General features: G+C 47.5%; 1 protein-coding gene across 4 annotated transcripts in view; it reads left to right on the top strand.

Annotated features, from left to right (window-relative positions):
* Nucleotides 1-5,099: 5,099 nt before the first annotated feature.
* Nucleotides 5,100-13,601, top strand: part of bru3 (CUGBP Elav-like family member bruno 3) — a 424,616-nt gene continuing 416,114 nt past the window's right edge. For 3 of the 4 annotated variants that reach the window (XM_075691687.1, XM_075691689.1, XM_075691688.1), the window contains exon 1: nt 5,101-5,292. In XM_075691687.1, the coding sequence (XP_075547802.1) occupies nt 5,263-5,292 (30 nt within the window). In that variant the 5' untranslated portion in view covers nt 5,101-5,262. Of the gene's footprint in view, nt 5,293-13,601 lie in introns of all 4 variants that reach the window. The other variant, XM_075691691.1, reaches the window with a different exon arrangement.

Raw genomic sequence — 13,601 nt, forward strand, 5'->3', positions numbered from 1 at the left:
GCGATTTCTGTACAGCGATAAACACGGCTCTCTGTATCGGTAGTATCACTCTCTTCTCCTTCCATGTTGAATTCGCACGCCTATTCTCTGGCAAGCGGTTATATTGACACGTGTACTTAACTTTATAGGGCGACCACGTTTCGCCGCCTAACAAATGTTATCTCACAGCGCGGGACGCGCCTGCATGTATCCGAAGTTTCTGGAAAGTTATCGATGCTTCTATCCGCTGTCTGTTGTCGCCGAACCTTATGTTATCTGATTTCATCGCCTGACGCGAATGGTGTAGAACTTTGTGGAAGGCACGCGGGTCCCAACGATTAGTCTGGAACATTCGACAATTCGACAATCGAATTTCGACAATTGCCGACCGTGTTCGCCGCTATCGTTGTGCTATAAGCGTAGCCTGGTTTTGTGGGCACAGGTTCGCCCAATAAAAGTTATTTTTGCCTTTCACAGTATTGCTACTGTGTTCTTTAATGTCACTACGTGACAATATAGTCGGCCTCCGCGATAAACACGCGCTTGCGGCGAACGTCAAACGATGACGCATAGCGCGCGTCAGTGGCCACCTGCGCCGACTCCGAACACGCTTACGGAGCCAATTCCGACATACGCCGGCTCGCGCGAAGCGCGATGTTGACTAGCGTAGTAGATTTTCGCTTCAAGAACTGATCCCGATCAGGCTCGGTCGCGATCGAAAAGACGCTGTGTGACACCCCTGTTACATTATGACCGACACTCAATCGTATGTATATTTGCTATAATAAACAAAGAACAGCATCCTCCCTCTCCAAGCAAAAATATGGCTGAAGGCGTTTTTCTTTATTTAAATAGCCATCGAACCATTGTCTGCTACTGCAGGCAATTCTTTCTATCTTTCTTCCATCTTGCCACTTTAAGATTTCCTTTCAAGTATTCAAGAGGACAAAAGAGTAAAACTGATAAAATCGACCTTCTCTCTCTCTTTTTTTTTCATTTGTGTGGACTGCTTGTCCAAATAGAAATAGGGCTCATTACATTCGCGCCATCTTCATTCCCGTTGTCCGTGACTCGGCCGCTGATGTCCTTCCGTCGTTCTGAGGCGCATCTTCTCGAAGCTCTAATTCGGGTTCAGAGGATGTTTTGCTCCTTCCCCTTACGAACAATATTTCTAGCAGAGTTCGCACACTCCAAAAACCAGCTTCTTTCGCCTATTCGGAAAAATGACAACGAAGGCCGTACACATAGCTCATCAGTCTGGTCCTTTATTTCCTATTTCAGCGTTTAAGCATTATTTGGCTGGAATGAAAGCTCTTCTGAATGTTCGTGGAAGCAGCTTGACTGTCGTGCACTGTTGGCACGCTTATTATTCTACATTCTATAGTAGGTTTTTAAGCTTGTTGCGAAACCGGGCCTTGCAATCGCATAACGTTCACTGCCAATTATTAACCGTTTGTGAAAGCAGGCCGTATGCTCATCCTACACAAGACTACCGTAAAAACTGACTGGCACTAAGTAGACCTCTGAACGAATTGCCTTCTTGGGGCACTCTTTCCTAATCTAAACTACGAAAGTCGAAAGAATATTGGCTTGGAAATGACCAACGTAGAGTGATTCCTAGCGCTTGACTTATAGTGAGACACCGACACAATGTTGCATTTATCATTACTTTTGACCCGCCTATTTATGAAAACGAAAATATAGGGCCTGAGAGATTAAAGATAAGGCAAATTGAATAATGTCATTGCAGTGCAGAAGTTTAATAGAAACCCGGGCGAGCCGTCTGCCATCAATAATGACACGCTGTCTAATGGATAATTGTCCATGTCATTATCAAATTGACACGCACTATTGCGCCTTGTCAGCTCCCAGTTCCTTGAAATCCAAGTGCTAGAGTTAACAGCGCGGTGAATAGAGCAACGATATTATAACCCAACATACCCGCCTTAGAGTAATTAAATTTCTTGAATTTTGATATGTTGCATTGCTGATTTTAAGAAAAGCGGTTTCTTTTAGAAGAGTGTAAGCTGTCTCGTTTCCAAATGCCTTACCATCGTTCTGTTCATATTGCGTCTCGGTCATTCATTCGCCGATTGCTTCCGTTAATTATGTATTTGCGTGCTTCAAGGGCATATATGCACTGCTCACCTCTGCAGCAGTCCTCAGTGCTTAGTGAAGACAAAAGCGAAGACCATTTACAGAAACGCCAATGCACTATACGCCTAGTTTGTAGCCTGGCATACTAGGAATTGACCTTCGCAAAAGCAAGTCCTTTGTGCCAGACGCGCGCGTTGCGAACTTTCTGCTTATACGTGTGACTATTCAATATATTTCTGGGTCGCAACTCTTAGTCTTGTAGCACTTGTTCTTATGAACGCTTTATTTGGCGGAGCTGTCCCGCCCCTCATTCAGCATGTTATGCAATTGTGGCATGGGTCAGCGCTCCCTTCCTTCTTTTCCTAATCATGGCAAACCTCTCCGACCTTCCCCTGGAGTCAAGTAATTTGTTTCGAGTTCCGTTCCATTTCTGCTCTAACGCTTACAACACCTACGCGTAAGGTTGCCTTTAACACACGGAAATGGTAAACGAGCAGCCAGTCGCATCTCGTTTCAGTTGACGTGTGGAAGGGTGCCGAGTGCGCAGTATCGCTTAACTCTGTGTTGCAACAGTGTCTATGCTATATTTTGAGGATTTCGCTTAGCATCAGTTCCCCAAGTGTGAAGGCTACTAGAGAAAGAAATAAAGCACGCTGCTTCACAAGGGATGGGCAACTTCGTACATGTGTGGTGTGGTAAGCTGGGCAGGTTGGTGTGGTTGCATCGCGAAAACCAGCGCAAGGGAAGCACCGCACAAGATAATAAGGGTACAATTCACTATTGTTGTGTGTGTGTGTGTGCGTTCTTTTGTTCGGTGTTTCCCTGCACTGGTTCCCTGTGCAGTAGTGAATGGGTGCTGTAGTGGTGCCCTTGCCTTTCTCGTCCGGCAGTTTCTTCTGGCACGCTTCGACGCTCTGCTTTAGCCAAATTTGTATATTTTTATTATGTTGTCGTTCCGTTCAATGAATTCAATTACTTTCCATTAACAATGTTCAATATTTACGCACACTGTGCGTTATAAGACGCACGAAAACGAAGTTAGATTTTTTCAGGGTATTCTTTCAATATCGAAATGGCGTGCAATAAACGAGCCGCGTTGTTGACCTCGTCTCGGCCAGCGTTATTTTCAGTTTGCAACAAAGGCGTGCGCAGCGTAAATAAATACGGTCCAGTTGTATGGAATGGCTTTAGCATGTTATATAAAATTTTAGAGCGCAGCTCTTAAGCGCCCGTTCCTGCGTTGAGCGTGGGCTTGCCTCGGCGTCAGCGTCGTCGCTGTATCTGAGCGAATGAGCAGAGCGAAGATGAAAGATCTAACGCGGAGCGCAGCGGGAGATGAAAGCGAAGAGAGCGCGAGGAGGAAAGCAAAGGAGGAAGCTACAGTGAAATCATGAAGCGGAAAGTGGAGGAGGAGGATATGGCGAAAGCGTGAGAAGGAAATCTCGTAGCCATCGTAACCATCTCGTAGCCATCGTTGCTCTGCGGCAACGATGGCTACGAGATGGCGCCAGAGTACCGCGCCTCATCTGTTCACCGATGGCATGCGGTGAGCGTGCACAACGATATCATATATGAAAACAAAGCGCTGCTTTAGCGGAGGTCGGTTTCTGGCGGCTGCTGTGAATCGTGCCCGCGCGTCACCCACGCGCTGTCTCTCGCGATCTCCCGATTAGAGAGGCAATCGCGCCACACTTCGCCCCGTTCGCGACGTGCCGCACGAGACAGGTTGTCTGCGCCAGCCAATATGTCGCGAAATGAAAACACGCATAGAGCTGCCCTCAAATTTCGCATGCGGGAGTATGGTAATTGTCAGTGAATTGTTTATTGCCGAAAAACCTAGCCAAGGTTCACGCACGTACGTTCTCATCTAAACACTCATCCTGCACTAGGTCCTACTAGTTGCCGCTTCAACTTTCCCCAGCCTTGTCACGTCTTCATCATAACATTAGCTTTATGAGAGTGCCTGCAGCCACGCGCGATCATTTGAATGTGCCTGTCAGCGTTTTCAGTGTGATAGCGTACGAGAGCGCTCTTTTAAACAAAATTGCCATCCCAATAATCTGCGTACATTTCCCACGTGTGAAAATAATGATATGACTCTTCTAGTAGGGTCCCTTTCTTTCTTTTCGTACGCTTTTTCTGGTTTTGCTATCCGTAGCGTTCATAATAATTGCTATGTAACGCTCTTGAAATGATTGTGTTCCATGTTCAACGTTCTGTCATAGGCCGCACTATATTGTTTGTATATTCTAGTTCACTTGTACTTGTCATTTAACATGAAAACTTTGATAACTCTAATACAATTAAGTAGAGCCAGTTGGCCCACAACAAGCTGCTAAATCATCCTTGCTCAGTCCGACTATACAAGCACCCACTTAGAAGATGCAGTGGTTTCAGGCAGTGTCATTGTGAGGACGTTAAAAGAGAAATAAAAAATGATAAAGGGTTCAAGCATCGACCCTGAGAACGAAAAAGGAACAGGGTGAGGCTGACTGGTCGGGAAAAGCAGCGCGCGGGGCTCCCGTGACCCACGGCGGGGTCTCGCAATAACCAGTTACGGCGTACGTATCTCCCGATGCGCGAAACGGCGCCCATGTACCTCTCTCACACGTAACCCTTTTATTCCAAAAAATGGCCCCATAAAAAAAAAAGTCACCCACAGGCTTGTCTCACGCACTCGTAAAGCATCCTCAGCCTTCATACCTCGAAACTGAGCCTCAATTTAGCGCAACTCACGTGTACAAAAGTGCGCGTGCAGGCAGGCAAGCGTCCTACGAGTGACAGAACAACCCAGAGGAAGCGCAGACCGCGTACAGAGATCAGTCATAGGAATGAAGGACAAAAAGAAAACATAGTTCTCGAGCGCGCCCAGCGCCCGCGTGATGTAGACGAGTACAAGCAAGTCCCTCTGGCAGCAGCGGCCAAGAGATGACAGCGCCGCGCGCGTAGTGAGCTAGGGACGCGGACTCCCTAGTGGAAGCCGAGTCTCGGAGCCCGTTGCCCGGGCAACGAGCCTCACGTGACCCCGGGAGGGGCTCCTGCCAGCAGCGCCGCCGCCGCCTGCGCTACCTCTGGTAAGGCGTCTGGCGGTGGTGCCTGTCAGCTGACGGCAGCCAGCGGCACGGAGCGAAGAAGTCGTGCGCTTCCTGTGCGGTGTCTGTTGCTTCAGCTTCCGGCGGGACCGTTATGGCGATCGTGGTGCAAGCCAAGCCGACTGTGAGTGTCGCCGCCGCCGACGGCATCCTTCTTCTTCTTCCTCGCTCGGGATGCGCGACAGGCGCCTCGCGACGGACAGTTGCTGCTCGCGACCGCCTCCCTCCTTTCCCGCCGGATCACGATGATGCGTGTTGCGCGCCGGCGGCGTTGGCAGCCTGTTAGCGGCAGCGTGGTGGCTCGGCGGCGCCACGCGTTGCGCCGCGCTGCTTGCCTGACATCGACGCGCGCAACCCTCTCTCGGCGACAGCGATGGCGGTCCGCTGTGTCCCCGGAACGCGCTGATGCGTCGCGTCCACCGGATAACTGGCTTGTCCTCGCGTTTGCTTGGTGCCTCTCTCACGCACGACACAACGCTGCATGCGTTTGACAGCAAGCAGCACTGATGAGTCATTATCGCTGCTGCATCACCGTAGGGTTCTTTAGTAACGCGTTCCGCTGGCCGTGTTCACATGCTCTCGAGCTCTTGTAGGTACCGTATGGCTGCCACTTGTATTCTCAGGCGCTTCAGTTGCGCAAGTTACGATGCCGTGCACTAACCCTCATACCAACCATCGGTGGTTCTACCGGGGCTCGTACGCAGTTGCGCTTGAAAGTGCCGATGAATAACTGCGCAGTTTAACTTATTGTGTCGCCAGCAAGTTTTTCGGATAACAAACGCGCGCCAATCTCCGTGAGCCGCCTTTTGAGTTCGCCCGCTGACAGCGTAGCTTCGTGCTGTTGAACGCTCTGTTACAATACTCTCATGTCGGCGTTCAACACTGGAGCGTCACTTACACGCTACCTGTAGTGTATTTACTGAGAGTCATTATTTTTCTAGCAGTATTGTTTTTCTCGAGGAAAAGACATCGTAGTTGAACATAGCTGCACATCTCCGTTTCCTGCATTCGCTCGCTTCTGATGCATAAGTCTGTGTTCAGTAAGGAGCCGTGACTTGTCTGTAATGCCTTGTATTATAGGACACAAAATAGGGTTGAATAGTGTAACGCTTTGTCTAGACTACTCCAGATGAAGTAATGTTTATTTACCCGTAATTTGATCTGCGTTCTTGTATTACAGCGCTAAAGAACTTGGAGGACGCTTAACCTTTGATTTTAATAGCAGAACGCGAAAGCGTTCATCAGTACATGTATCTAACGCACTTCTTTAAGTTAAAGACAACAACCCACCCAATAGGTGTTCTTAGTATCCACAGCTAGCATCTGCGGCCACTACGACAAACCTCAAACAGCTGCTAGAAGAGCGGTTTGAATTTCCGCGTAACACAATTATGTTTTCTCATATACTTAAGTTACAATCCGACGCTATGATGTTTATGGGTTGTTTGTAAGTCGTACTTTACGAATTTTCTGAGGCATTTTACTTTGAGAAAGTCAACTAGTTCAGAAACGCCAATGCGCCACGCTGAGGGCTTGCGTGGTTCGGGATTATGTTTCTCTAACGCACAACGGTGCCGATGCCTACACGAGAATTTCTGCAACACGCAGAATTTCTCCTACACCGGAATTTCTGCGATTATTAACGCTGTCGCGTTAATAATCAACATTTAGTCCGCATCATTCGATCGCGCATGATTGCGAGCTTATAACAGAGTATGACAAAATTAGTTTATCTAACGTAGAGCATTCACTTTCTTTTTCTTTACGGGGATGTAAGCGCAGGTCAAGTGACTTTTGTGGGAACAGTCGGCCTGATGTAACGCGCACGAAGCCAGAAAAATAAATCTGCTGATGTTAACGACAATGGCGTGTATTTGTGCATTTTCAGAAGAACGTCATTTTTCGCATGCTTTACGGCAATCCGAGAGCCTATCTAAGGCTTTAATGTCGATGTCGTGGCCCATGAAATGCAGGTGTTAAGTCGAGGGTCTAATTTTCAGTGTCTTAACGGTCGAACGAGTTTTCTCCAGACGTCGTTGCTTGTGGCAGTGCTTCAAAGACAATACGTTGATCCTTAGAGCTGCAGCACCGAAGAGGCTAGCAGTTGGGGCGTTCTATGCACGAACCACTAAATGGCACGTCGGCAGTGACCATCGTGCGCTTCACGTTTGAAGCTGCCCACCGGGGAAACAGTTGCCGTTGAAAGCTCGCGTCCGACACGTTGCACGTGATCCGAGCCCGTTGCCCTGCGCCAGGCAGCCGTATAATGCGCCGACAGCGAGCTTGCCCAGGCCCCTTCCCACGTTCATTGACGCGTTTCCTTTCCGGCTTGGCTTGCCCAGCGACCAACGCGAGGGCGCCAAAAATGCCGTGCGATTTTATCTGGCTTCGGCAGGCCTCGACTGCACCCGTGCAAGTCGTTCGTTCGCACGAGCAGGGCGCGCGTTCGCTCCGATGAGTGCACTACAGCGGGACATCCCGAAAACGTGATCAATGATTGGTAATCACGCTTGAAGATTAGACGCTTATCTCGGTTTGAAAAGATTGCCAAGTGTAATTGCAGGCGCGGGGCAATCACATTCCGAGGCAGAGGACACACGAGGTCTGTCTCGATCGTAACGTTTTTTAAGGTGACTTCATATAGCTGTTGTTAATGCTGTGCGTGAAAGCCACCTTAGTATCGACGAAATAATTATTTTTTTTTTCATAAAGGCAATGATGGATGTCCTTGCACACCTCATACGCACTGCGATATAAAGTAAGCCTAATTACACAACACTGCTGTGACGTGAAATTGTCTTTAGCGAGTGTGGTTATGGTAGAGGGAGTGTACCGAATATTAGCCGCGGTTGAGCTAGTCATTAGCGCAACGAGCTTAATTATCGCTCCTATAGAAATGTTCTTTTACGCACAGCTGCTGACAAGCTTCGAAATGTGGAGATTATAAAAAGGAAACATAAACTAAATGAGAATACAACGCCGTCGAAGCATGAAGCCAGCAAGCAGGAGGTTCATTCAGCTATTGAGCGCTTGGCGTAAGATGTGCGTCTCTCAAGTGTGGCCTGTAAGCAATGAGAGCAGAGCGTTAAAGCTCCATGGACAGTTTCAGCATAGACAAAGCTGTTCTGGGTATGATGAACAAGATAAACAAATCGATTGTATGGATTTAGGTAGGCCGCAAACTGTAATATGGTTATTGTGGTTAAGTGTGCCTATGGTGCAAAATAAATAAATAAATAAATAAATAAATAAATAAATACTTATCGCTGATTTGAAATGCTCTTTATTATGATGAACACCTTTGTTTTGCACGCAGGCATCACTAAAACATTAGTGCTTTACACGAAGTGGTCAGGCTTCTGACTGTCGTTTTTTGTTGTATATTTTACTAGTGATTTTGCGCATCATTGAAACAAACAATAGAAGAGCTTTTTGTTGTTGTTCTCAATTGAATGTTGCTACATTTTTCTTGTACATATCTATAAAAAGTGCCTGTGGCTCAACAAATGGTCACGCGATAAATTTACTTGCGGGGAATATACTCATCTTAAAGACCGCGAGGGACGACTCGAAAGCAGCAGTTACCTCCAGTTCAAACCACGACATGTTTTCATGTTTTTTTTTTTTGCAGCAGGAAAATATATTGTACTACTGATTCATATGCTACAGAGAAACGGAGTAGTCAAGGTTTTTTTCACCTGAGTCTCTCCCACTGTAACAAACGTATAACAGGACAGAAGAGAACGGAAGAGGTACTATATCTCACTATAAACGTTGTTGGTGTTGGGAGACATGCACTACAATGCTAATGCATGCCACAAAAAGTCTATCGACCATTGATACGTCATAAAACTTTGCGCAAAGCGTTCTCTACGGTGTTGCCGGACTTTTCCATTTCATATCCTTACCTCATGCGTTGACAGCGTGTGTGACGTTTCTTTTGCTTTTCGCTCTGGCGACAGCAAGTTCCAACGCCGCGTTGGTGTCTCATCCTTGCTTGCAGCCCAAATCATTGTGTAACTTTATCCTCGTAAAGAATACAAGTGTAGTCGAATAAAGCGAACGATGAACGCCGGCCTAATGATATTTTGGACCAGCAAAGTGGCGGTGTTCGGCGTTACACATATATGTCAAGAGGCGTTTGACCATCAGCACTCCCCGAGTGATGCTCTCATTTAGCAGATTTAGCGTAGAATGTAATGGTGGCCCGCTTGTGTTGAAGCAGATATCTTTAGCACAATCTTACTGGCCGCAAGAACAGACAAGATAGATGCATAGTGAAGAAGAGTGGAACTGTGCAACTTTGCAGAAAAGACGTGCATCCGTAGCTAAGTTAACAGTTCTTTCTTTTTTCGTATCGAATTAAAGGCAGAAATTGGAGAATTCTGTAAGGAACCTGCAATATATTCCTTTTTCCGTTTCTTATACTGACTGATCTGTCACTAACACAGCTGAATAATGAAGCTTCAATAAATTCACGCAGTGGGAGAGCTATGTTTTCCCAACAAGAATAGTTTTGGCCGTTTTTGCTATCAAATAGCTCTTTGCCGACTGTTCTCATCTGCGACAACACATTGACCGGTCTATTCTGAACATGATGGCTTCGCAACTTAATCATTGCCTTCTGCAAATGAGCTGCTGTAATCCTAAGTGACAAGACACTTCGGGTGCCTTACAGAGAAGAAAAGATGGCAAACTTAACATTCTGCATGGCCGGGATATATAATGTTCATACTTTTCTACCAATTGTATCCATCTGCATTTTGTTAGCGCTCATTCTTCTTTACGTTTTCTGACGACATGCTCTCTGTTATTCCTGTGTACGCTGTTTTAGTAGCTGAGGTCATTATCTCATCTCTCTTCAGTAGTGTGTTTATATATAAGTGCTGCTGTTCGGAGTTTATTAAAAAGCGGAGGGAACGCCAACAGGCTGTCCTGATGAACAAACAGTTTGTGATTTCGTAATGCTGTCTCACTATGCCTGTTACAGCTCCCTGTGAAGCAAACATTACCAACGGCAATCCGGTATAGGTTACATAATGCGCCCTGAGAGTGTGGGAATGTGCACTCGTGGCGTAAGCCACAGTAATACTGAAGCCCTGCTGGCGGAAATCTCGCTATAGTGAGCCTATGAAGGGCTGCATGTACAGTTTACAACCACAGAGAATCCGTGTTACCGAGCTGCTTAATATTACTGCCACAGCAGTTAGGTGCTCAAAATATGGCTTGCCTTGTTGGTGCAGCCGTCCCGTCAGCTCATCCATCTGTCCGCTCACCTGTTCCATTACGCTGATGACGACCATTGTAGTTATCAACGACACCCAACGACAATTTTCATCAGCTCGTTATCCCCAGCTTCGCTATTGCCACAGCATGATACCGCAAGGATAAATGACCAAAATAAAAAAATGAAGGGTCGATCGTTGAGCATGCTTTATGAGCACTGTATTGTGCGCACCACATGTTGAAAATGTTTACTCTTCAGTGATAGAGCGTTAACTTTTTTCTTCTAATCTTCTTTAAAACAACGCGTACAAGCAATTGACGAAGCACCGCAACCGTAATGTTATCGTTTTAAACAAACCCTGCAAATAACCGTAGGTCATCAAATGAGCTTTACATGGAAATTACTTGTCCCCATGTCATATCAACTAAATTGAAAACAGAAATATAACTTGTTCAGCGAGATTTAGGAATTGTAGCTTTAAGCATGCAAGTGAGGGACTTGCATGTGGGTAAAATTGAAAATGTTGGCAACTATTGTCGCCGGCTTCTGCACAAGCAATAAATTGTTCAGTGATCAAAGGATGCATGATTTATGAGGTCCTGCGCAGACTCCAGATGCGCCCTCGTCGAACACGGTATTTCGCAAAACATCGTCAGTCGGCGATCATCTGGTAGCGAAACGCACGAAAGTTGAAGCACGTCTTGAACCACCGCGGTGGCGCTCTGCGACTGGGCGCGAGGTTACTTCCGCCGCGGACGCCGCATTTCCATGTGCGGTAAATGCAAAAAAAAAAGAAGGAAAGGAAAAAGATTGCTCACGTGCTTACATTTAGGTGCACGTTGAGGGACCTCAGGCGATCATAACTATATCCGGAGACCTCCACAACGGAGCACTCCATAGTGCGCCGCTGTTTGTTTGGTAAGTTAAACCCCATAAGTCAATCAATCAATCAGCCAATGAAAGAAACTTTCCACGCCTTGAGCTTTCGAGTCCGGCCCTCTGCACGTCCAGTTTATGGGCTCCTCCTCGCTGCTACTGGCGAGAGTCAGGGAGTCACGCAAGAAGAATTCCACATATATCAAAAGGAAACTGCATTTATTATTCGACCGAACGTTTGCTATAAGTGCAGGAACAGCCAAACAAATAGTGATGGCTAGGAACAAAATAAGAGAAACTGTTCTCGCTAGACATCGGAAGACTCACTGTTTAATTATAGCAATGCTATGAAAAAGATCGCGATGCCGATGATAAGCATAATAAAGGCTTGAGGGAAAGCACAGTATGACAGAAGAAGGGTAGGTGGAAACACGGGGAAGTTAACCAGTGTAAGGTCCGTTTGGCTAGGCACGTTGTAAACGTACTATGAGGAGCATTTCATGATTAATGATTATATCTACGGTCCGACACAATAAATGCGGCACTTTTAATCTAACCGGGCTGATTTATCATATATGCAGTTGCAAGCGATTGTATTGCTCTTTTTCTGGCTTTTTTTCGCATTGGTACCTAATTTACAACAATAATAAACCTTCTGGAAAGTCTGACCGCACGTATGCCAATTAGGCCCGTGAAGACAAGGGGGCGGCCATGTTAGCTACAGCGGCAGCTATCGTGCAACACATTATCAGCGTTTTGTTCGGATACCTCGTTCGCGCGTCAATTGCTAAATTTGTGCTCTACAGAATACACTTCGGTCGCGGTTAGGGCAGCACCTTCGCGCAGCTTGAAGTGAACGCAGCGACTTGATGACGAAGTTACATCGGAAACGCGGATGATGGATTATATGGCTTCCGCGTGTCAGGACATGGCACCATAATACTGTACAAGAGGCAGCCCTGGATAGAAATAGTGAAAAACTGCATTTTTTAATACTCACGAAATCATCCGCGAAACATTCTCAGGTTCTCCCGCACAATATTTGGCAAAAGTTTGGAAAGCCACATATCAATCGACGAGATGCGCCCGTCTTCTTGCAGGCCTTTTTGACCACAATTGAAGCTACCATGCTTTTGAGGATGATGGGCCCTACCAATCTCAGTTTTTGTAACCTTGGAGCGGTGGGGTTTCAACAGGTGGTCCTAGTACGTGACCCTATGTACGCAAGAGTTAGTCCGGCGCGACAGGAGCTTCAGAGCATTTCACGAAGTGAAATCGTGAATGAGTCAAAATCGCGAAATTTAATGAAAAGCACCCACTGGCATCCCAGCGTTCTACGCGGTCCGGAGCGTGATGCTCCGGAAGAGAGGAAACGTGTGACTAATGGAGTATGTGTCTCTTTATACTCGCGCAGTAGGTCCAGCGTAACTTTTTTATGCACTGTTTATTTAGCTAACTTTGTATCCATGAATGAATGAATGAATGATATCTGATCGCGTTGTCGTTTCTCGACTACCATGCATTGTATCGTATCGTCTGTCGTTCCCAGGCTGTTCAGAACATTTTTTTTTTTTTGCCACACATCTTCTGGGAATGGGTGAATAGGGTTCCCTAATTGTCATCGCAGTCTATACGCTGACCTTTCTATTCTCACCGCGTGGTTTGCCAATGGCCGTCGACCTACAGGGGCCACGTCGACGGCGCGCTTTTGCCGCACGCGCAGTCGAGGCGTGCTCGCACGTACGCGCCCTTGTAGGACGTTGCGTGCACGCCTTGTCGGAAACGGGGCGACGGGCGCGCGCGCGCACGCCATCGTTGGGCTCTTGCGCGTAATATCGCTAATGACTTGTCAGTCAGGGCTCGCGCGGCCAAATTGTTTTCGTCGTCGTCGTCGTCGTCTTGCGAGCGCGCGCGCCCGCGAACGCACGCTGCTTTCACGGCGATCGATCCCGCGCGGACGCCGCCCGCCGGCGCGCGAGCCGCCCGAAATAGCTGCTGTGCGCGCTCGAGGCTGCATTTTCATAAACGTCTCCAGCCTCTCCTTGGCGCTGGCCTGGCGTCTGCTAGCTGCAACAGCCCCTTCCTCGGCCTCCCCGCTCCTTGTGTTTCTTGCCGGACGTTCCCGGCCGCGCAAGCATTCGCTGCCCGTCGCTGACGCCACAGTGCTGTTTCGAGGCGCGGTTAGGGACAAGCGATCGTGGTGTGCGCAGAGAAGTACCGGTGTGTGCGGCGACAGGAGGGGCTGCCGAGCGACGTCGACACCTCACGTTACCGCGACGCATCTCTGCGTTGGTTTTGGCGCCAGTCACCGGTTTTAAAGTGGCACACTT

Source organism: Dermacentor variabilis, chromosome 5, assembly GCF_050947875.1.
Source record: "Dermacentor variabilis isolate Ectoservices chromosome 5, ASM5094787v1, whole genome shotgun sequence".
Taxonomy (NCBI): Eukaryota; Metazoa; Arthropoda; class Arachnida; order Ixodida; family Ixodidae; genus Dermacentor; species Dermacentor variabilis.